At 42.4% G+C, this 25368-nt stretch overlaps 1 protein-coding gene across 8 annotated transcripts in view; it reads right to left on the minus strand.

The window, feature by feature from the left end:
* The window catches only part of Tnpo1 (transportin 1), a 92636-nt gene that overhangs the window by 19595 nt on the left and 47673 nt on the right, over positions 1-25368 (minus strand). For all 8 annotated transcript variants that reach the window (NM_001399431.1, XM_039102145.2, XM_039102144.2 and 5 more), the window contains 7 exons: positions 17550-17631; positions 7898-8020; positions 5658-5776; positions 5100-5160; positions 4364-4532; positions 1187-1339; positions 302-527 (listed from right to left, as the gene is read on the minus strand). In NM_001399431.1, coding sequence (NP_001386360.1) covers positions 302-527; positions 1187-1339; positions 4364-4532; positions 5100-5160; positions 5658-5776; positions 7898-8020; positions 17550-17631 — 933 coding nt within the window. The remainder of the gene's footprint in view (positions 1-301; positions 528-1186; positions 1340-4363; positions 4533-5099; positions 5161-5657; positions 5777-7897; positions 8021-17549; positions 17632-25368) is intronic.

The following is a 25368-nucleotide window of genomic DNA, read 5'->3' on the forward strand; positions in this document are numbered from 1 at the left end:
CATGTAAACGCTACCAATCAGTTCCATTAATATTTAACCAACGAAAACTAAATTTTCCATCATAACTGCAGCACTTTGTGGTATAAAAACCCCACTAACGGGGTTGGGGATTTAGCTCAGCGGTAGAGCGCTTGCCTAGCAAACGCAAGGCCCTGGGTTCGGTCCCCAGCTCCGAAAAAACAAAAAAAAAAAAAAAAAAAAAAAAAACAAAAAACCAAAAACAACCCACTAACATTCTACTGCTGGTTTGAAACCAGGGTCTCATCTTCGTAACGGACACTGTGTTATGAATCTGTCCTACCTGCAAGCAGCTTCTTGTACTCTCTTGTTGCTATCCAGGATACGCTTCAGCAATTCCGTCATTAATGGCTTCAGGTATGTATCTGGTGGCTGGCTGACTACCCAGTGTGCATAGCGGCTTAGAGTCCAGCAGGTGATGGAACGCACAAGAGCCTTTTTGTCAGAAAGGCACTGAATGAGGTGAGGAATGAGCTCGGGCAGGTACGGAATCATGCCTTGCATGCAACCTAGAAAAGAACAGAAGTCTTTCAGGAAGTGCTAACTCAACCTACACAGAGAGCACACAGCATCCACAAAGAAACATTTATTATAGTCCCAGTGCTACAAATATAAAAGTTGATACCAAACTATTAAAAAATAACAAATGAGAGTTAATTATTGCTAGGTGTCTTAAAGGAGGTTAAGATTTCATTCCATTTTTTTTTTTGTCATGAAATTTCTGGTTTTCAAGATCATCTATAAATATTTTGAGACGATGTTTACAGTGTAGACCACCATTTTAGAGACATCCTTTAAAGAGGATCATGACACTTGTGTTATCAAGTTCCTAGATTAATCTGGGGAATGATAAAGCTATTTTACAAGAAACAGCCCCCATACATCAGATTTCTTTTAGTTTCATGTACTATAACAAAAACACCACAGAACATATGGTTGAGATAGCTGGCTGGGAACAGAAGTAAGCCTCTGATTGTTTATACAAAAGATGTGGTACCTAGTAGCAGCTTACCTTAATTGGTGTGGATCAATCCTATATACCGTATCTGGCATTACAAGCAGAGCCAGGAAGTGTGTGAATCCAGGGACAAGTCCCAGCTTACTCAATCACAGGAGTCTGCCTTACTGACTAACACCTAGCGAGAACGCGGGAGTTCAGCCGACATACCTTCAGCAATTGCTCCTAAAACCAAGATGCCAGACTCTTTCACAACCCACTCGTGATGGAAAAGCAATTCTTTCAAAAGTGGCAAAATGTGTGGCAAAAGCTCATCACGATAAACGTTTGCGAGAACATCGAGAGCAGCAGCAGAACACTTTCCTAAGGAAATGAATTTTGTGACAGAATTAGCCAATTTATTAAGATACTTTAGTCTGTATTTGATTACAGAAATCTTCGATCTTTATGGGAAAATCTAATGTTTCATCTAACCCAATGCTTCTACAAGGCCATCGTTACTGTTAAAAGTCTGTGGCAAAATGTGCTCACTTTAAGCAAACAGGTAAGAGGTCACAGCTAAGACTGTTCTACCCAGGACCAGGCCTGTAGTGGCATGTTTTCAATCCCAGCACTTCGGGAAAATCTCTCAAAAGCCAGCCCGCTTGACACTGAGTTCCAGGCCACTTAGGGCTACATGACACCATGTCTCAAAAACAAAACAAATAAACAACAAACAAAACACCAACTTAGTTCTATTTAACAGTTCTAGTAGTAGATAATTGGAATCAAGTATATAATTTTTTAATTGGAAGTTATCTAAGTATAAATTAAAATTACCAAACAAAATAAAATATACCAGAAAAAAAAATCTTTAAAAGACTATAAACCAGCTAAAATTTCATTACCAAGATAATTACATTACAATAACAAGGATATAAAGTATAAACTTATTACAATGTGAACTAGTTGATCACAAACTTTAGTCAACAGCAAACATTCTCTAACAGTAAAGATGCTATATTGCCCATAAGAAACAGATAATCTCTTAGAAAAGTCTTAATCAACAAATGGTAGATTTGTGCAGCTGAATAGCATACGGGCAAAAAAACAAAAGAGATTTTCTGTGTGCAGGGTATGAAGGTAACCAGGATGTAAGCATCTGCTGTCCATCCATCTATCCACACCACTCTGCAGAGTTCCCTTCTTACCTAAGGTTAATGGGATGACTACTGTGATATGCATACGAAGTCTCTGGTGTCGTGCACAGCAAACAAGACATTTTAAAACTTAAAAGATTATATATAAGAAATTAAGCACGCATAAAATTATGTGTTCCAGGATAACGCATTAAAAATTACTAAAAATTTCAAATACTTTCAAAATAATAAGAAGTGGTGAGGGGGCTGGGAAGATGGCTCAGTGGTTTAAGAGCACTTACTGCTCTTCCAGAGGTCCTGAGTTCAATTCCCAGCAACCACATGGTGGCTCACAACCATCTGTAATGAGCTCTGATGCCCTCTGCTGGTGTGTCTGAAGACAGCGACAGTGCACTTATATATAATATATAAATAATTAAAAAAAAAAAAAAAGGGTGAGCCCTTACGAGAGTGTTTTAGTTGCGGGGGTGTCTAGTAATGCATGGGAACACCACTGATTGTACGACAGCAACATATTATGATGTGCAAGACAATCCTTACAAGAATCAAATTGTATGAACTCATATGTGAATAATGTCAAGGGTGAGAAATCCTGAACCAGAGCAGATTTTAAAAACCAGCTAACAAGCAAAGACAACCACAGGCTGAGGTCCTTGCCATGTGGGAACCACACTGTGGCACTAAGGGCATCTTTTAACCAAGGAAATAAGTGGCATTTCTGTATATTAAGCTAGGGACAGTAGCATTCAGCCTTCCTTGACATGTAGATCCAATTATGTTGTGAAATCAGAACCAATTCTCAGAAGATGTGCCACGATCTAGTCTATGGCTGGAAAAGAGTGTAGTAAGGGCCTAGAGGTGGAATTCCAAGGCTTCAGGTAAGCAAGCCAGCAAGCTGCTACTCTTTAATTAGGAGTGTGGGTTGGGGGCTGCAGAGACGGCTCAGCAGGCAAAGTTTGCTGCTCTTGCAGAGGACTGGGGTTCAATTCCCGGCACTCACATGGTAGCTCAGAACCATCCGTTACTGCACTTTGAGTTTATCAGATGCCCTGCTCTGGCCTCCTCAGGCACCAGTCACTTGATATAGAGACATATGCAGGCAAAACACCCAAATCAAACAACAATTTAAAAAGAAAAAAAGGGGGGCTGGGGATTTAGCTCAGTGGTAGAGCGCTTACCTAGGAAGCGCAAGGCCCTGGGTTCGGTCCCCAGCTCCGAAAAAAAAGAACCCAAAAAAAAAAAAAAAAAGGATGTGGGTCAGAATGCCAGTTCCTTAGGTGATGAGCTTCCAGGTTTGTCAGGAAGAGAGAAAACAAAATGGAGATTCTCCCTTATTCTTAATGCCAACTATATATATCAAACATACAAAAATTTGTTGGGAAAACAGGAAAGGCCTTTTGAGGAATGCAGTGATGTGCTGGGTACAGTAATGGGCGTGTAACATGTACAATATGCACCCTGGAAGCTAACGGCAATTGGATTGATACAATCCAGAGGCCAGCCTGGTCTACACAGTAAAATCTAGACCTCCCAGTGAGACTCTGCCTAGAGAGGAATAATCCAACAAACAAGGTAAATATGATTATTAATTACAAGAACGTGTTATAAGGGATATAAAAGCCAAAGATTCCTGGTTTTCATTAGCGACAACAGGACAAGAGACATGAATGTGAGAAACAAACACCAGTGCTGGTGTGGGATGTACAGCAGTGCAGCCCCATGGAGAACATGCTCCGGTCAGAGCACCGTCGCCCAGGAACCTTGAGGTGGATGCACTGGCCAACAGACCAGAGAATCTGTCCACATAAAAACCTGCACATCAATCTTCATGGTTTGTTACTCCCCAAACCAAAACAGGAAACATAATGCAAGTATCTACCAACTGATCCAGGAAAGAGCTATGGACACATGCTACAAAGTGGGTGAGCCTTAAAAACATCACACTAGGTAGAAGCCGCTGAGGGACAGCTAAGCAGCACATCCTCAGACAGACACAGACTGACAGCAGTGGGATGTGGGGATGCAGCTAACAATCATATCCTGCATTAATGACCATGGTGACGGTCAGACAGATTTACAAGTCAAACTCACGTATTACCAATACCTTTTCTTTGACAAAAGGCCTTGCTACATAGTTCAGGCTGACGACAAACATGTGAACCTTCTCTTCGGCTTCCTAAGAACTGGATCCCACACCAACAACAGAGTTACTCCACGTAAGCGACCGTGCTTTACCTATCCAACTTACTGAGATTCCAGTCAGAAATGGTATCGTCATCATCAATCTCATCGTCGTCGTCGTCATCCTCTTCAATCCCATCCTCTTCATGCTGCTGAGCCACCGTCCTTGAGCGATGGAACCGTGGCCGTATATCCTGCTCACTATCAGGGATGGCCTCGTCTTCTTCAACATCCCCCTGTGGTTATTGTACAGAACCCTTCAGTGGCTACTCTACGCTGTAAACACCAATGCAAGTAACGGAGCCGGAACATTATATGGGCTGAGTCACACACATACAGGGTGCTGGAGTGTGTCCCGATTGAGAACTACTCCCTTCTGCAGTGAACAGGTCCCTGTGAAAGGGACAATGGAGTATATGGCACCTGCTAAGTTAGTAGTAGTAGGTCCTGTCAACTATTACTTGGTACAATAAGAATAACCTGAATCAAATTCAGTGTATTTAAAATAAACCCCAGAGAAAATAAGATGGACTTAAAGAAAACACATTACAAACAACAATGACAACAACAAAACCAAAAAACTCCAAATAGTTTTGCTCAAAGTAAATAATGGAAAACCCAAAGTCACTGTGATGAAGGTCTGACTTCCTGCCATGAAAATTCATCATGCTTGTTGTGGCATAGCATATGTAACAGGGAGTCTTTCCATAGGGTCTATCCTAAAGAAGCATACTCTGATCAAATCCAAAGCTTTATAATCAACATAGATATTACCCTCCCCAGTCAGAGAATGGCTTCCTTACCTTCAGCAGGATGATGTCTATATCTGAGTACTTCATGCCATTCACTAACACGGGAATCAACCTAGAAAGAATTTATGAAACAAAGATCTAAATATTAACAGTTTTAAGTTGTCTTTGCCAACCTTATCTGTACTAATTAAACCCACAGAGGAAGGATGTCTTTCAGCATATCCAGTGCTACATCACCGCCCCTCCCCCATTAACTCAAGGAATACAGACAGGACAGATTTAACAAAGTTGGGCCAGGGCCAACCTTAATGTTCACAAAGTTCCAAAATAGAAGACCAATAGCAAGTGACTATTGCAATTATGCTTCTATGTCTGGGCGGAGCTTCAGGACAGTGTCCCGACCTCCACATGCCTGTTCTGGTGCCTGTGCACCCACCCCCAAACACAGGGACAGACTATTTTTCACGTTGTTTTAAAAAGGTAATCCTGGCAGTCTACTGATGGGGACAATGAAGCGGCTCTTTAGAAGACCCCCTACAGCGTGAGGATGCACGCTCAGAGTACATATGAGTTTGCCGAGGACAAGCAACACTCAGCGCGGACACTTACTTAGGCAGATGCCTTACAAGTACATCTTTGCATATTGGCTGTTCAGCCAAAGTCAGCCAGAATTCACAGGCCTCCAGAGCCACATTCTCATCTTGGTCTTGGGTCCTCTGAAGCATGTACTGTGAAGAGAATCCATACTCTTGTTCACCAGCTTCATCTGGACAGCGACTAACAATTCAGCCCTGACCCCCACTGCAAACCGCATCCCACCTGTGCTTCTCTCTCTCTCACATTCCCACCCGTGCTTCTCTCTCTCTTACAGCTCCCACCCGTGCTTCTCTCTCTCACAGCTCCCTGTGCGCCTTTAAAACAAGGCTGATATTCAAGAACCACTGCTTAAGAAGGAAGGTTTTATTTGTATGCACAAAAGGAAACTGCTATATATTCTGACATGTCAATGCTAATCAGAGAAAAGCAAAACTAACTCTACATATCTTCCTTAAAATAATATAAAACTAACACACTGTCTCTGTAGACAGACTTTCCCCCATATTTTAGAGTGAATATAACCAATCACTTTAATCTGGAAAGGTGTCCAGGTTTTTCCCCCCTTTTTGCTTTTGTCTTCTGCAGACGGTCTCAGCGTGGATCCCAGGTTGGCCCAGAATTCATTATATAGCCCATCTGGCCTCACACTCAGAATCCTCCTCCTGTCTCCAAAGTGCCAGGGCTACAGGTATGCATCACCACACCTAGCTCTAACGTTCCTTCAGTATAGTTTGTAGCTTCAACAAGGCTTCATCATGACCTCTGAGCATAGCAAGCTGAATCACTCACGTACTTCCCAGTATGCCTGGGGCTAGAATCAAGTCAACTGATGCATTTCTAGTACACTCTCTTTTGGACTGAAACACACTGCATGGCAAATATGGAAAGAGCCACAGGCCTGCTCTACCGTATGTCAAATATTATGCTCCAGAGGACTGCTGATTAAAGGATTACCTAACACTATAAAATTAGGCCCCCTAGGTGTGACCTACACCAAGTAATACATTTTAAACTTTCCAATTACTTTCTACTTTTAACTTTTCAACCTATTATAGCTGACTTCATAGATGAAACAGGCTCAAAGACACAACTTCTATATTTCTGTCAACAGAAGATGCTGCAGAATGTGGATGCCAGCATTTTTCTAATACATTAAAAAAAAGATTTACTTATGAATTTTGGCATTTTTTTTTTTTTTGGTTCTTTTTTTTCGGAGTTGGGGACCGAACGCAGGGCCTTGTGCTTCCTAGGTAAGCGCTCTACCACTGAGCTAAACCCCCAGCCCCTGAATTTGGCATTTGTATGTATATTGTATGTGACTGCAAGTGTGAGGACCTTGTGCACAAAGTGTCACTGAAGTTGGAGGAGAGAGTGGGCCTTTGGGAACTGGAGTTACAAGCAGCTTTGAGACTAGAACCCTCAACCTCTAACCATCTCTCCAGAGCCTAGCACACTAACTCCATTTCTAAGAGACCCACTCTCAGCATACAGATTACAAGTGAGGCTCTGACGATGCTGCTTAAAGCACTTGTAAAGTCAAGTAATAAACAAATATGATTGTCCTCAGCAATGTGAAACTACCAGGTGGAGCCTGACTCTAGAGTAGTAAACAAGGCCTACACACCTGCTCTGTCACCTTACACAGCCCTCCACTTAGTCAGCAAATTTACTTAACTGTGTGAGAACTGAAAAGCCTTCGAAGTCCACATGGCTTGTTGACACCGCAATGGTCAACAGTCCTTTTTGTTTTTTTCCAGCCATGGTTTCTCTGTGCAGCCTCTGCTGTCCTGGAACTCACTCTATAGACCCCGCTGGCCTGCCTCTGCCTTTCAAGTGCTGGGACTAAGGGTGTGCCAATGTCCTTCTTAGAAACCTCAACCTTCCCATAAGTCACAAAAATCAAACCAATTATATTGATAATGAAACTATAAATTGATATCCCCAAAATACCTGTAACTTGGCATACCATTTTTAAAGAGAATTTCCTAGTTACAATGACCAAAACCTAGTCTCTATGCTTAAATAATTCCTCCAACAGTATCTTAACACTCTCTCTCTCTCTCTCATACACACACACATATGTACACACACAAGAGGATTTACAATTTAAAAACAATCATCTATTTTATGTCTTTTCCCCTAAAAGTGTCATAGAAAAAAAAAAATCAGAAAAATTTATCCTTATATTACACATTTTGTGCCAAATATTTCTCTTGAAAAGAAATGAGGTAATAGTTGCGAGCTGTGGTTACCTCGACTATGTTATGCATGTGCGGCAGCAGACGGTCCATCCGGACTTCCAGCAGCATCACAAGCGCTCGGCACACGTTCTTCCGCACCTCGGCTTCCTCGTCACCAGCCAGTGCAAAGAGGTTCTGTTGTACAAGAAACACATTTTCCCTCCTAGTTTAAAATCTCCCATGCATTAAATAAAAAGGTTTATTTTTAATAGGAATGCTAAGGTAACGGGGTTCAAAAAGACCAAATTGGAAGCTTGACATAGCACTTGACAGCTGAAGGCAGGAAGATTTTAAAGCTCAAGGCCAGAATGAGATCCTACAGACTTTGCTTCAAAAAACCCAAACCAACAAACATTCCCACACCCAGAATTGCCCTTCAAACAATTAATGATAAAACAGAACTAAGTAACTGTGGGATGGCAATTACCAAAGACCACAATTGTGATATAAAGACAAAAGGCCGTTTTCTTTCTCCTTTCTGGTTTTTGAGGAAAGGTCTCTATATACTGCTGGCTTATCATATTGCTCTGTGTAGAGAAGGCTGGCCAGGAACTCAGAAATCCACCTGCCTCTGCTGCCCAAGGGCCAGGATTAAAACACGCACCCTAAGAATATATTTAAAAACATTTATTTCTTTTTGTTATGTGCATGCACATGTCTGGGGGCTGCACACAGTACAAGTGCCCATAGAGACTAAGAGGGTGTCAGTCCTTGGAGTTGGGAGTCAAAGGTGGCTGTGAGCCATGTCATGTGAGTGTTGGGATTGGCTCAGGCTCTCTAGAGGAGTGGTCATGCTCCTGACACTCTCCAGGCCTAAAACACCATTCTTAATGACAGCTACACTTGGGGATGGTTTGTGTGCAATATATACATGTAAGTGATGTTAGTACACGTGTGTGTGGAGTGTGTGCACATGGAGACCAGAATATTCCACAGCCAATCTATACTGTTACTGCTACTGCTACTCCATCTCCATCATCATCACCACCATCACCATCAGGCGAGCTCACTCCCTGAACTGAAGCCACACCAATTCTTCCAGACACTGCTGAATATCAAGCTTAAGGGATCTCCCCTCCTTGAACCCAACCCAGTGTTAGGGTTCCAGGGACACAATGCCATGCTTTTAATGTTGAGTTCGGGAAAATCTGAGCTCAAATCACTTTATAGACCGAGCCATCTTCTCAGCTGTTCAGCTGTAGTTTAAAGTAATTTTTAAGTTTTTTTGGTTGAGTTATTTTAGATTGCTGAATGTGCTGTGCTAGTCATCTGAAAGTGAGGCAGAAGTTATAGGCCAACCTACAGAGCTGACCCTGTTCCAAAGAACTAACCAACCAACTAATCAAACAAATGGAACTGTATCACCCAGGTCTAAGTGTTCACTCCCATACTGGAGCAGCAGAGGGGGCAGGATAACCACCAACCTAACCCTAAATCCTGCTGTTCACCCAGTCAACTACCACTAGTAGGAGAAAAGGGAACAGTGACCAAGGCAATGACTCCTGTGCGGTTTCTTACAAACTCCTAGAAGGTTAAGGGGTGGGAGCAAAAATAGACAACAGAGCAACATATCCACTCACCACAGCCTGAGACACTACTACTCATTTCACAGATGACTAAGCCAACTTCAGGATGGGCACAGAAGCTTGTGCTCTCTAGTTGTCCTGTCACCCCATCACTTGAGAGATGGGAGGTAGGATGACTAAGAGTTCAAGGTCACTCTAGGATACATACAAGAAAACCTCAAAAGTTGCTAAGAGTTGGCTCAGGGACTTGAACACGTGTGCTGTCTGAAAGTCTAAAGACCTGAGATTTATCCTTAGGACAATGTTTTGTTTTGCCTTTTTAAAGGGAGAAAACAGAAGAACCTGATGTAGTGATAGCATTTGCAATGTCAGCAACTCCTATAGTGAGCTGGGTGGTAGAGTCAGGCATAACCAGGAAACCCAAAGGCCTGAGAGCTACCACTTCTGTGACACAGGAACAGAAACAAGAAGCTCAGCAGGAAAACGGTAGGGGAGAAGTGACTTATGTGTGTGCTTCTCACAAATTCTTAAACACAGCTGGCCGAGGTGTAGAACACCTTTACTGCCAGCACTGGGGAGGCAGAGGCAGGCGGATCCGTGAGTTAAGAGACTAGCCTGGTCCACAGAGTAAATTCAGAAAGAAGCTGTTAAGAAAATTGAACTGACCGGTGAGAGAGAGACCCAACCGCCTGGTCAGGTGGGCACTCCTGAGGCTGCAGAGCGGAAGAGACCACCAACACTGCTCACCCCTGCCCACATCCCTGGCCCAAGAGGAAACTGTATAAGGCCTCTGGGCTCCCGTGGGGGAGGGCCCAGGAGCGGCGGGACCCCTGCCTGAGACACCGCCGGAACCTGAAAGAAACAGACCGGATAAACAGTTCTCTGCACCCAAATCCCGTGGGAGGGAGAGCTAAACCTTCAGAGAGGCAGACAAGCCTGGGAAACCAGAAGAGACTGCTCCCTGCACACACATCTCGGACGCCAGAGGAAAAAGCCAAAGACCATCTGGAACCCTGGTGCACTGAAGCTCCCGGAAGGGGCGGCACAGGTCTTCCTGGTTGCTGCCGCTGCAGAGAGCCCCTGGGCAGCACCCCACGAGCGAACTTGAGCCTCAGGACCACAGGTAGGACCAAATTTTCTGCTGCAAGAAAGCTGCCTGGTGAACTCAAGACACAGGCCCACAGGAACAGCTGAAGACCTGTAGAGAGGAAAAACTACACGCCCGAAAGCAGAACACTCTGTCCCCATAACTGACTGAAAGAGAGGAAAACAGGTCTACAGCACTCCTGACACACAGGCTTATAAGACAGTCTAGCCACTGTCAGAAATAGCAGAACAAAGTAACACTAGAGATAATCTGATGGCGAGAGGCAAGCGCAGGAACACAAGCAACAGAAACCAAGACTACATGGCATCATCGGAGCCCAATTCTCCCACCAAAGCAAACACGGAATATCCAAACACACCAGAAAAGCAAGATCTAGTTTCAAAATCATATTTGATCATGATGCTGGAGGACTTCAAGAAAGACATGAAGAACTCCCTTAGAGAACAAGTAGAAGCCTACAGAGAGGAATCGCAAAAATGCCTGAAAGAATCGCAAAAATCCCTGAAAGAACTCCAGGAAAACATAAATAAACAAGTAGAAGCCCATAGAGAGGAGACACAAAAATCCCTGAAAGAATTCCAGGAAAACACAATCAAACCGTTGAAGGAATTAAAAATGGAAATAGAAGCAATCAAGAAAGAACACATGGAAACAACCCTGGATATAGAAAACCAAAAGAAGAGACAAGGAGCTGTAGATACAAGCTTCACCAACAGAATACAAGAGATGGAAGAGAGAATCTCAGGAGCAGAAGATTCCATACAAATCATTGACTCAACTGTCAAAGATAATGTAAAGCGGAAAAAGCTACTGGTCCAAAACATACAGGAAATCCAGGACTCAATGAGAAGATCAAACCTAAGGATAATAGGTATAGAAGAGAGTGAAGACTCCCAGCTCAAAGGACCAGTAAATATCTTCAACAAAATCATAGAAGAAAACTTCCCTAACCTAAAAAAAGAGATACCCATAGGCATACAAGAAGCCTACAGAACTCCAAATAGATTGGACCAGAAAAGAAACACCTCCCGTCACATAATTGTCAAAACACCAAACGCACAAAATAAAGAAAGAATATTAAAAGCAGTAAGGGAAAAAGGTCAAGTAACATATAAAGGCAGACCTATCAGAATCACACCAGACTTCTCGCCAGAAACTATGAAGGCCAGAAGATCCTGGACTGATGTCATACAGACCCTAAGAGAACACAAATGCCAGCCCAGGTTACTGTATCCAGCAAAACTCTCAATTAACATTGATGGAGAAACCAAGATATTCCATGACAAAACCAAATTTACACAATATCTTTCTACAAATCCAGCACTACAAAGGATAATAAATGGTAAAGCCCAACATAAGGAGGCAAGCTATACCCTAGAAGAAGCAAGAAACTAATTGTCTTGGCAACAAAACAAAGAGAATGAAAGCACACAAACATAACCTCACATCCAAATATGAATATAACGGGAAGCAATAATCACTATTCCTTAATATCTCTCAATATCAATGGCCTCAACTCCCCAATAAAAAGACATAGATTAACAAACTGGATACGCAACGAGGACCCTGCATTCTGCTGCCTACAGGAAACACACCTCAGAGACAAAGACAGACACTACCTCAGAGTGAAAGGCTGGAAAACAACTTTCCAAGCAAATGGTCAGAAGAAGCAAGCTGGAGTAGCCATTCTAATATCAAATAAAATCAATTTCCAACTAAAAGTCATCAAAAAAGATAAGGAAGGACACTTCATATTCATCAAAGGAAAAATCCACCAAGATGAACTCTCAATCCTAAATATCTATGCCCCAAATACAAGGGCACCTACATACGTAAAAGAAACCTTACTAAAGCTCAAAACACACATTGCACCTCACACAATAATAGTGGGAGATTTCAACACCCCACTCTCATCAATGGACAGATCAGGGAAACAGAAATTAAACAGTGATGTCGACAGACTAAGAGAAGTCATGAGCCAAATGGACTTAACGGATATTTATAGAACATTCTATCCTAAAGCAAAAGGATATACCTTCTTCTCAGCTCCTCATGGTACTTTCTCCAAAATTGACCATATAATTGGTGAAAAAACGGGCCTCAACAGGTACAGAAAGATAGAAATAATCCCATGCGTGCTATCGGACCACCACGGCCTAAAACTGGTCTTCAATAACTATAAGGGAAGAATGCCCACATATACGTGGAAATTGAACAATGCTCTACTCAATGATAACCTGGTCAAGGAAGAAATAAAGAAAGAAATTAAAAACTTTTTAGAATTTAATGAAAATGAAGATACAACATACTCAAACTTATGGGACACAATGAAAGCTGTGCTAAGAGGAAAACTCATAGCTCTGAGTGCCTGCAGAAAGAAACAGGAGAGAGCATATGTCAGCAGCTTGACAGCACACCTAAAAGATCTAGAACAAAAAGAAGCAAATACACCCAGGAGGAGTAGAAGGCAGGAAATAATCAAACTCAGAGCTGAAATCAACCAAGTAGAAACAAAAAGGACCATAGAAAGAATCAACAGAACCAAAAGTTGGTTCTTTGAGAAAATCAACAAGATAGATAAACCCTTAGCCAGACTAACGAGAGGACACAGAGAGTGCGTCCAAATTAACAAAATCAGAAATGAAAAGGGAGACATAACAAAAGATTCAGAGGAAATTCAAAAAATCATCAGATCTCACTATAAAAACCTATATTCAACAAAACTTGAAAATCTTCAGGAAATGGACAATTTCCTAGACAGATACCAGGTATCGAAGTTAAATCAGGAACAGATAAACCAGTTAAACAACCCCATAACTCCTAAGGAAATAGAAGCAGTCATTAAAGGTCTCCCAACCAAAAAGAGCCCAGGTCCAGACGGGTTTAGTGCAGAATTCTATCAAACCTTCATAGAAGACCTCATACCAATATTATCCAAACTACTCCACAAAATTGAAACAGATGGAGCCCTACCGAATTCCTTCTACGAAGCCACAATTACTCTTATACCTAAACCACACAAAGACACAACAAAGAAAGAGAACTTCAGACCAATTTCCCTTATGAATATCGACGCAAAAATACTCAATAAAATTCTGGCAAACCGAATTCAAGAGCACATCAAAACAATCATCCACCATGATCAAGTAGGCTTCATCCCAGGCATGCAGGGATGGTTTAATATACGGAAAACCATCAACGTGATCCATTATATAAACAAACTGAAAGAACAGAACCACATGATCATTTCATTAGATGCTGAGAAAGCATTTGACAAAATTCAACACCCCTTCATGATAAAAGTCCTGGAAAGAATAGGAATTCAAGGCCCATACCTAAACATAGTAAAAGCCATATACAGCAAACCAGTTGCTAACATTAAACTAAATGGAGAGAAACTTGAAGCAATCCCACTAAAATCAGGGACTAGACAAGGCTGCCCACTCTCTCCCTACTTATTCAATATAGTTCTTGAAGTTCTAGCCAGAGCAATCAGACAACAAAAGGAGATCAAGGGGATACAGATCGGAAAAGAAGAGGTAAAAATATCACTATTTGCAGATGACATGATAGTATATTTAAGTGATCCCAAAAGTTCCACCAGAGAACTACTAAAGCTGATAAACAACTTCAGCAAAGTGGCTGGGTATAAAATTAACTCAAATAAATCAGTTGCCTTCCTCTATACAAAAGAGAAACAAGCCGAGAAAGAAATTAGGGAAACGACACCCTTCATAATAGACCCAAATAATATAAAGTACCTCGGTGTGACTTTAACCAAGCAAGTAAAAGATCTGTACAATAAGAACTTCAAGACACTGAGGAAAGAAATTGAAGAAGACCTCAGAAGATGGAAAGATCTCCCATGCTCATGGATTGGCAGGATTAATATAGTAAAAATGGCCATTTTACCAAAAGCAATCTACAGATTCAATGCAATCCCCATCAAAATACCAATCCAATTCTTCAAAGAGTTAGACAGAACAATTTGCAAATTCATCTGGAATAACAAAAAACCCAGGATAGCTAAAACTATTCTCAACAATAAAAGGACTTCCGGGAAATCACTATCCCTGAACTCAAGAAGTATTACAGAGCAATAGTGATAAAAACTGCATGGTATTGGTACAGAGACAGACAGATAGACCAATGGAATAGAATTGAAGACCCAGAAATGAACCCACACACCTATGGTCACTTGATTTTTGACAAAGGAGCCAAAACCATCCAATGGAAAAAAGATAGCATTTTCAGCAAATGGTGCTGGTTCAACTGGAGGGCAACATGTAGAAGAATGCAGATCGATCCATGCTTATCACCCTGTACAAAGCTTAAGTCCAAGTGGATCAAGGACCTCCACATCAAACCGGACACACTCAAACTAATAGAAGAAAAACTAGGGAAGCATCTGGAACACATGGGCACTGGAAAAAATTTCCTGAACAAAACACCAATGGCTTATGCTCTAAGATCAAAATCGACAAATGGGATCTCATAAAACTGCAAAGCTTCTATAAGGCAAAGGACACTGTGGTTAGGACAAAACGGCAACCAACAGATTGGGAAAAGATCTTTACCAATCCTACAACAGATAGAGGCCTTATATCCAAAATATACAAAGAATTCAAGAAGTTAGACCGCAGGGAAACAAATAACCCTATTAAAAAATGGGGTTCAGAGCTAAACAAAGAATTCACAGCTGAGGAATGCCGAATGGCTGAGAAACACCTAAAGAAATGTTCAACATCTTTAGTCATAAGGGAAATGCAAATCAAAACAACCCTGAGATTTCACCTCACACCAGTGAGAATGGCTAAGATCAAAAACTCAGGTGACAGCAGATGCTGGCGAGGATGTGGAGAAAGAGGAACACTCCTCCATTGTTGGTGGGATTGCAGACTGGTAAAACCATTCTGGAAATCAGTCTGGAGGTTCCTCAGAAAATTGGACATTGAACTGCCTGAGGATCCAGCTATACCTCTCTTGGGCATATACCCAAAAGATGCCTCAACATATAAAAGAGACACGTGCTCCACTATGTTCATCGCAGCCTTATTTATAATAGCCAGAAAATGGAAAGAACCCAGATGCCCTTCAACAGAGGAATGGATACAGAAAATGTGGTACATCTACACAATGGAATATTACTCAGCTATCAAAAACAACGAGTTTATGAAATTCGTAGGCAAATGGTTGGAACTGGAAAATATCATCCTGAGTGAGCTAACCCAATCACAGAAAGACATACATGGTATGCACTCATTGATAAGTGGCTATTAGCCCAAATGCTTGAATTACCCTAGATCCCTAGAACAAACGAAACTCAAGACGGATGATCAAAATGTGAATGCTTCACTCCTTCTTTAAATGAGGAAAAAGAATACCCTTGGCAGGGAAGGGAGAGGCAAAGATTAAAACAGAGACTGAAGGAACACCCATTCAGAGCCTGCCCCACATGTGGCCCATGCATATACAGCCATCCAATTAGACAAGATGGATGAAGCAAAGAAGTGCAGACCGACAGGAGCCGGATGTAGATCTCTCCTGAGAGACACAGCCAGAATACAGCAAATACAGAGGCGAATGCCAGCAGCAAACCACTGAACTGAGAATAGGTCCCCTATTGAAGGAATCAGAGAAAGAACTGGAAGAGCTTGAAGGGGCTCGAGACCCCAAAAGTACAACAATGCCAAGCAACCAGAGCTTCCAGGGACTAAGCCACTACCTAAAGACTATACATGGACTGACCCTGGACTCTGACCTCATAGGTAGCAATGAATATCCTAGTAAGAGCACCAGTGGAAGGGGAAGCCCTGGGTCCTGCTAAGACTGAACCCCCAGTGAACTAGTCTATGGGGGGAGGGCGGCAATGGGGGGAGGGTGGGGAGGGGAACACCCATAAGGAAGGGGAGGGGGGAGGGGGATGTTTGCCCGGAAACCGGGAAAGGGAATAACACTCGAAATGTATATAAGAAATACTCAAGTTAATTAAAAAAAAAAAAAAAGAAAAGAAAATTGAAATGATTCCATCCCCTTGTAGAATTTCAGCTTGGATGCGCGCTGTAATCAAGCAGAGGTTCTGAAAGGAATTGCATTGCTGATGGATCACGGCCAGGTGTTAGGATCTTAGTCTTCTTCACTCATCCATCTATTCACTTTACATCCAGTAGCAGCCCACACCCCTCCCAGGTCTACCCTCACGAATCCCTCCTCCCGTTGGGCACCCGCCTGCCCGGGACATCAGGTAGCAGCAGGATTAAGCACATCTTCTCCCACTGAGGCCACACCAGTCAGTCCAGCTAGGGGAAGGGACCCAATGGCAGGCAGCAGGGTCACAGACAGCCCTGATCCAGTAGTTTAGGACCCACATGAGACCAAGCTGTACTTTTGTTACAAATATGTAGGGGGCCTCGGTCCAGCCCCCAAATGCTTTGGTTGGTGGCTCAGTCTCTGTGAGACCCCATGACGTCATTTATTCTTTCTGCATTTATGCCAGTAAGATGGCATTTAGTATTTAAGAGTGAATAGTTTGACTCCTCTGTATTCATAATGTAAATCAATGGAAGAATAAAAACCATTCCTAAATGGTCTGGACTACATACTGAGGTGATTTAAGACCACCATGCAATGCCCAGCCAACAGCCAGGTCAAGCATTATGCAGCTGTTCTTTCAGTGCGCACCTTTGGACTGTTACAGGCCACCTTCATCCAATCTCACTAGATACCTTGTGTTTGCTTGTTTCAAATGTTACTCATGGTCTAGGAAAATCAGTCTACATGTACAAACTGAATGTGTGCTGAGGAGGACGTCTAAGTAGTCAAGCTAGGAGGCTGGACTCCATATACTCAGCACATAACCCAACGTTCCATCACAGAAAGAATGCTTTTATTCTCAGCTAGGAAGAACTAGTAATATTGTATCCAATTTTAATACCACCAGCAATAATAAGTATGTCTATATTGCAAATTCTTAGCTGTATACTGAAGGAGCAGCACAGGGCAGCCCTCTGCGGGCAGTGATGAGTCTTACCTCAATGAAGGAGTCGATGTGCAACATGAGCGCTTGGGTCCGACTGATGATGAACTGATTGACACATGCAACAGCGTGAGACCTAGAAACCAAGCCACACATTAATCAACATGCACTTACTGTGGTTACAAACTCAATATGCATCTCTGGTGATACTGTGATGTGTGTATCCATCAAAGTCTAAGCCGGAATCTGTACATCCATGGCACAGCAGATAGTCCTGCCATGGAGCCATTCACTTTGATTTAACTGATTTCTGAGGAAGACCTCCTTGATATCCTACAAATGGCACTTACTCAAATAACATGTTTTTACAGTGCCATTTCTTCCCTGTAGAACAAAATACTTGCAAATTGAAGAAAGACTAAAAGTGCTTTCTTTAGAAGCATCTGAATATTTAGTAAATGCAGAGCAAACTTAAATAAAGCCAAACACATTTCCACTCCAATTCCCATTTCGGAATGCTTGTAAGGTTTAGGCGAGATAAGTCTTTCTTCAATCCACACTTTCAGTAGACAGAACTTTTGAAGTAAGTTTTCATCTGTTCTTGTCAGTAGCTTGACACCATCACAACTTTCTTCTGTACCAGAGAAGAACTTGTAAGTGGAGTCAGTATTCCTGCAAGCATCCGCCGTCTTACCTCTTTTCTTGCCTCACTCCCAATTCTCTTTTATGAGCTATATTTTAAATGAATGTAATTTGCTAAAACCTCAAAAGTTCTTGTTCAAAGAGCAAACTACAGCCCAGTATGATATTGTGGTCATGAAACAAAAACACAGAAGAAGCTACGTATACATGGAATTTACATTGACAAGTGAGACTTTTTTTTTTTTTTAAAACTAATGTGGGAATTTTTTTTTTTTCTTTTTTTGAGACAAAGTTTTCACCACATAGCCCCAGTTGGTCTCAAGCTCAAAGATCTACTTGCCTCTGACTCCCAAGATCTGGGATCAAAGGTATATGTGATCATGCCTGGCAAAAGAACACATTACTTTAATGAATGTGTTAGTGTGGTAGTTGGAATAAGAATGGCCTCCATAGGCCTAAGACGCTTAGTCACCAGGGAGTGGAACTGTCGGAAACAAATATTAGGACTGTAGCCTTGTTTGAGTGGGAGTGGTCTTGTTGGAGAAAGTATCACTAGGGGTGAACTCTGAGGTTCCAAAGTCCATGCCAGGCCCAGTCTCTGTCTCTGTCTCTGTCTCTGTCTCCCCCGCCCCTGCTGTGCATCAGGACACACTGCGTAGTCACTGCTCTTCTGCATCTGCCTGCACGCGTCTTCCAGGATGACAAGGACCAAATTAAATGCTTCCTTTTAGGAGTTGCCTTGATGGTGGTTTCTCTTCACAGCAATACAACCAAGACAGCTAGGGGGAAATACACTATTCAAATGGAATCCTGACCTCCAGAGCAGCAGTCTGGGTTCTGACCCCTTTGGAGGTCAGATAACCCTTTCATAGGGGTCGAATATCAGATATCCTATCAGACATTATGATTCCCATCAGTAGTAAACTACAGTTGCAAATTAGTAAAAAAATAATTTCATGGTTGGGGGTCACCACAATGTGAGGAACTGTATTAAAGGTTTGCAGCATCAGGGAAGTTGAAAACCACTATGCTAGAGTCATGTGGTGGTCTGTATCCAGAAATCACGTGAAGGTCGAGATATATATGCAATGTGAGACCATTCTGAACATCATAGACTATCTTAAACAGAAGGAGATAGATCTGTAGACACCCAAAGATAAAATGAAAAAAAGTAATGCTTATAATTAATATGAAGAGGTAACAGCCTTAATGATAAAAAGTACACAATCAATGCAAAACATTCTATACCTTCCTGATTAGCAACATTTTAAATGTGATGAACAGAAATAAAATAAAGAATAAAACTATATCAAAATTCATACCAAAGATCCCAGGTAGGCAAAACCAATTCTTATTGAAAAGAGAAATGCTACAAGAATCACCATTCCAGACCTTAGGATGTTACAGAGCCATAGTAACAAAAACTAATGTGAGCGCTACGTAGTGATGCACATATTAAATCCCAGTACTTGGGAAGCCGAGCTAGGCAGATTTCTGAATTCGAGGTCAGCATGGCGTACAAAGAGATCCAAGACAGCCAGGGCTACATAAATAGACCCTATACAAAAGCCAAAAACAACAACACCAACAATACACTCACACACCAAAAACCAAACCAACCAAACAAACAAAAAACCCCCATATGCCTCTGGCACAAGAACAGACATGCAGGCCACTGGAACAATAATCAAAGGCCCAAATATGAGCACGTGTGACTCCAGCTATTTCTGTGACAAATAATGCCAAAAGCATAGGCTAGAGAAAAGAAAACAACTTTAACAAATGGTGATGGGAAAACTGGACATCCATATGTCTAAGAATGAAATTAAGACTCCTGTCTATCTTATGACCCGCATAAAATCTCCAAATGGATCAAACACCTAAATGCAAAACCTGAAACACTGGAACTGCTCCAAGAGAACACAGGTAGTCCCTGTAAATGATTTAGGTGGAGGAAAAGACTTCCCAAATAGGATTTGACTTGCCCCAAAATAAAAATCAACAATTACTGACATGTGGTACTCAAAAATAAATAAATAAATAAGTAAATAAATAAATGAAAGGTTTCTGCATAGCTGAAGAAACAGTCATCAAGTAGGTAAGAGGAAGCCCACAGAACAGAGGGAACTGTCTACCAGCTACACACCAGACAAAGGACTAATATCCAAAATATATGTATAAACAAATGAAGAAATAAACCCATCACCAAATGGGTCTAGGACGTACAGTTCTTAAGTGAATTTAAAAATAAATGGCAAAGAAATATCTAAAAAATGTCCACTGCCTCTAGTAATTAGAAAAAGTAAATCAAAATAACTCTGAGATTTCATCTTACCCAGTCAGAATGGCAAAGATCAAGAGAAAACTCTACTACAAATGCTAGGGGGGGATGTGGAGTTTGGAAAGGGAGCCATTACCCACTGCTGATGGGATGGCGGGCTGGTGCAGTCCCTACAGAAAGGCTGGGGAGTGATCATGAGGCTGACAGTGAGTTTGGCGACTGCCCAGCTCAAGCACTCTTTGACACACACCCAGAGGGTGGAGCTCCTGCTCCACAGATGCTGCTAGGGCATGCTCGCCGCAGCCCTCCCTCTTCATAATAGCTAGGGAGTGCCAGCAACCTACATGAACGACAATGGAAGCCTAGTAGGTATGCTTACAGTGCATGGTACTGCTCGGCTATAAAGAAAAATGGAGTCATCACCTGTGCAGATAAATAAAATTAGGAAAGATCACACTGAGTGAGGTGACCCAGGCCCAGGAAAGACAGACACGATGTGTGTTCTCTCGACTCAGAAGCTCAAAGCTTCTGATCAAAGTTCTATCAACGGTGATCCAACACTATCAACAACGGGCATGCTTACCTACGGGTGCAGCATGGCACACATGCTTTGGCAGTAACCAACAGCTCTTCAACTGGACTTAGCTCTGTTCAGCAAGAGGGAAGTCAGGCCTGGTACTAAAAACCCAGCCAAGGACACAAACGGGTCTCGAAGAAGCACCTAAGTATATTCTAAATTATTTGTCCTTATACCCATAGATAAGTAGTCAGTCCTCACTCTGGTCCAGGACTCTCTTTGCAACAGACACAGACCACTCAGAAAACCACAGATGCAGGGCTGCAGAGTCCAGTACCAAAGGAGCCAAAATGAAATACCTAAGGCCCACGAATATTTTGGAAGGGGCTGGGGAGGAAAGGCTGTAAAAGCCAGAGGCCTGGAGAGTTTGCTGTGACACTGTGTCCTGGGACTATCAGACTCGACACCTGTCTCACCAAGATGACTTGTTTAACAATGAAGGCCATGCAACCTGAAAGACAGGAAGGAAGGGTGGAAGAAGAAAAAGGAAGGGTGGAAATGATGTGATTACTCTCAAAAAATAAACGTAGTAGAAGTGTGATAAAGCTAAACATAGCTCCAGTCACATGATGTCTGTGGCAGGCAGAAGAAAAGCAGAAGCCTCACCTGAAGGCAAGGCCCACACAGGACAAGCCTCTCTGAAACCTCAAATCTAGTCATGGTCCCTGCTGAGACCATGCCCTCTGTGCCAGGACAGATCAGCAGTAGGAAAGAGTTTCCAATAGGGCTGCAGCCCAGTGGGATCCTAAGAGAGATGCTAATGTTTAAAACTGAGCTAACCTGGGCATCTGAGAACAGAAAAGAATCGAAGTAATAGGACCTAAGTGCAATGTGCCATTGTCCCAGAATGAGGGATAATTCTGGAAGTCAATTTCAACCAAAGGTAGCAGGTCCTCCGTGCAGGCAGAGGAGTATTTAGGGAAAGGAGAAAGGCACCGTAGCCTCTGATGCCCATGCAAACTCAGCCGCTGAGAGGAAGTCTAGAGTATTAAGGTCACGCCTCCTGATGGCCGCAGGTGGAGTCACCTTTGGAGCAGCTACCATTACAGACTCAACTCTGAAGCTCCAGAGGAGCAGGTGACATCCCGGGCCCATCCCACCACCAGGGATTTAAGAGTAGCAAAGGAGTTTCGCCTGTGCAGCCCTCAGTGCCTGGGTTGCTGTCCACTCTCACTCTCAGGAAGCTGAGGAGAGAACTCCCCAGGGCACAGTACACAGGGTGAACCTTGGTGGGCAGAGAGCCCCAGAGCGCAACGAAGCCTAAGTGGAGACCACCAAAGCTTACAACCAGAGAGGACTGAAGAAAGCCAAGAGCCCCCAGGCACAACTGTCCTTCCAACAGTGTGCACATCCCCAGCATGCTCCAACTCAAAGGCCCAGTAAGACTCTACACCAGTGTGCTACTACTGGCTGTCCCTTTCCTTTTGGAGTTAGCATTTTTACTTTTTCATAGTTTACTACCTTTCATGTATTTGTGTGTGCATTCCCATCATCGGGCAAGTTTAATGTCCGATGATTCTTTTCTAGTATAAAAACTTCTAGTAAAGCTTCTAATTAAAAAAAAAAAAAAGAAACAAATTTTTTTTTTGTATTCTGTCTCCAAGTGCTTTGTCTGCATGTGTATCTATCTGCACCATGTGTATGTACGCATGTGGTATCTATCTGTATACCACATGTATGCAGTTCTGCAGAAACCAGAAAAGCAGCTGTGAGCTGCTATGTAGGTGCTGGGAATCAAACCTGGGTCCACTCCAAGAGCAACATGCACTCTTAAGCCACTGAGCCCTCTCTCCAGCCCAGGTTTTTAAATCACATGTATGTGTGTTTGTATATATGTATTTGTGCAGGTGACTGCAACGGTCCGTGGAGTCGTGGAGTGTTTGTTTGAGACAGGGTTTCTCTGTGTATCCCTGGCTGTCCTCAAACTTGGGAGATCCACCTGCCTCTGCCTCCTAAGTGCTAGAATTAAACAAGTGAGCCACCACCACCCACTCAAGTAATCACATCTTAAAAGGTGGTTGTGAGCCTTAGTATGGGTCCTGGGAACTTAACTCAGGCCCTCTGAAATAGGGCCATCTCTCTAACATCTCTCTCTGTGATCACTATGTAGACCAACTACCTGGCCTCCAACCCTGAGATCCACCTGCCTGCCTCTGCCTCTTTGAATGCTGGAATTAAAGGCAGTGCTGCCACACCCAGTTTCTATATTTGAAAAGCCTTTGTTATGTTAGCTTTATTCCCCCTACTTACTTGTATCTTACTGTTTTCACATATTTTCTCATTATTGGAGAATTCTTTTTATTTAACTGCCTGTTCTCTCTTCCCTCTCAGAATCTCCACAATCTTCTTTTCCCTTTCTTTTTTTTTTTTTCCCGGAGCTGAGGATCGAACCCAGGGCCTTGTGCTTGCTAGGCAAGCACTCTACCACTGAGCTAAATCCCCAACCCCTTCTTTTCCCTTTCTATCTACCTAACCTCATCTTCCCTGAGCTCCTGCCTCCTCCTTTCATCTGACCTGATTACCGTGTCCACATTCACTCTACATCTTCAGTCTCACGATACACTGACTACACTAATCTTCTGATCTTCGGCTGCTCAGTAGGATGACTGCCCAGAGATTCTGACCGTGTGCCTGTTGTGCACCGTTGCTGTAGCTGCTGCTGATATAACTCTATTTTCTCTTCACAAAGTCAAATTGGGAATTAACTGAGCCCACTAAAGTAGATAAATAAAGTACTAAGTAAGATCCCTACATAAAAGAGGAAGAGGAAGCCCAGAGCTGTATAGACTGCAACACAGAAGCACAGAAGTGTGAAAGGCCAAGGCCACAAGGCTCCTTTCAAGATCTTAACTTCACTTACGACTCAAGGTTGAACAGCAAAAAGAATCAATGTTTTCAAGCAGGATATAAACAAGCAGATGGATTAAGAAAGAAATCAAGGCACCATCTAGACGAAAGCCAGAAGCACAGAGAAGAAAGTTAGCAAAATGGTTGAAAACCTCAGCCACATAGCCAAAAAAGCAAAATGAGAGAAATACAGTTAAATAAGTTGATATTGAGAGGTGGGGTAGAAGAGGTATCAGAGATGAAAAATTCACATAAACTAAATTAAAAAGGGAAATAGAACATATCATCAACAGAATCAACAAGACAGAAGAGATTATCAGAGATGTAAAATAAGGTATCAGGGAGAGGCTACAGATGGTTCAGTAGTTAAAAGCACTGGCTGCTCTTCCAGAGGATCTAGGCTCTTCTCAGCACCTGCATGGCAGTTAACAACAGTCTGTAACTATAGTTCCAGACAGCCAAACCTAGCTTCTGGCCTCCATGGGCATCGCATGAATATGGCATAGACATACATGCACACAAAACACCCAGACACATAAAATGTTTATCTTCTTTCAATTTTTAATTTCATGTGCTGTGGCGGTGGCAGTGGCAGTGTGTATATCTGATCTCTTGAAACTGGAGTTCAGACAGATGTGAGCTGCTGTGTGGATGTTGTGAACTGAACTCAGGTCCTTAGTGCTCTTAAGCATTGAGCCATCATCTCTCTAACCCACAAAATAAAATACAAACAAACAACAAAAACCAAAGTCAAGGAAGCACTATGTTCAAACAGATATCCAAAGAAAAAAATCACTCATAATGCCCAAATTAACACCAAGAACTTGTTACAGAGCACATGGTGGTCAAAATGAGGTAGCAGGGAAAGTTCTAAGGGAAGGCACTAACTGGCAGTTAGTTCACTCATTCAGAGTTACAAAGACAATGGACAGGCCTAGGACCCTAAGCACAGAGCAGTGCTAAAGGCAGCATGGCACCTGTCTCGAATTAGAGTCACAGCTCTAGGAACTGCACCACATACACAAAACACCCATGACATACAACACAGTCCAGAAGGAAATGCGCTTGTCCACAGCTACCAATCCTTGACAAAGGTCGCAGACACTGGAAAGGAGTCTCTTCTCCAAGGTCCCTGGGGAAACTGGGCATCTGCACAACTAGAACGAACAACTAGACCCATACTTTACAAATTTGCAGAAAAATCAATTCAAAAATAAATCAAAGCCCTTAATGCAAGACCTGAAAACTGAAACTGCTAGAGGAAAACAGCATAGAAAATAGAAAACATTTGACAACTACACACAGATTAATATGCAGAATATGAAGAACTCAAAAACATTTAAAAAAAATCACATCACTAAATGGGATAATAACTGAAGAGACAGCTCTCAAAGAAATACATGAAATGATCAATAAATATTAGAAAGTGTTGCACACCTTTAGCATTAGTGAAATGTCAATTAAAACTACATGAGATATGGTCTTCCCCCTACTGGAATGGCTACCACTTAACAAATGACTTACAA

The sequence above is a fragment of the Rattus norvegicus genome, chromosome 2, assembly GCF_036323735.1.
Source record: "Rattus norvegicus strain BN/NHsdMcwi chromosome 2, GRCr8, whole genome shotgun sequence".
Lineage (NCBI taxonomy): Eukaryota > Metazoa > Chordata > Mammalia > Rodentia > Muridae > Rattus > Rattus norvegicus.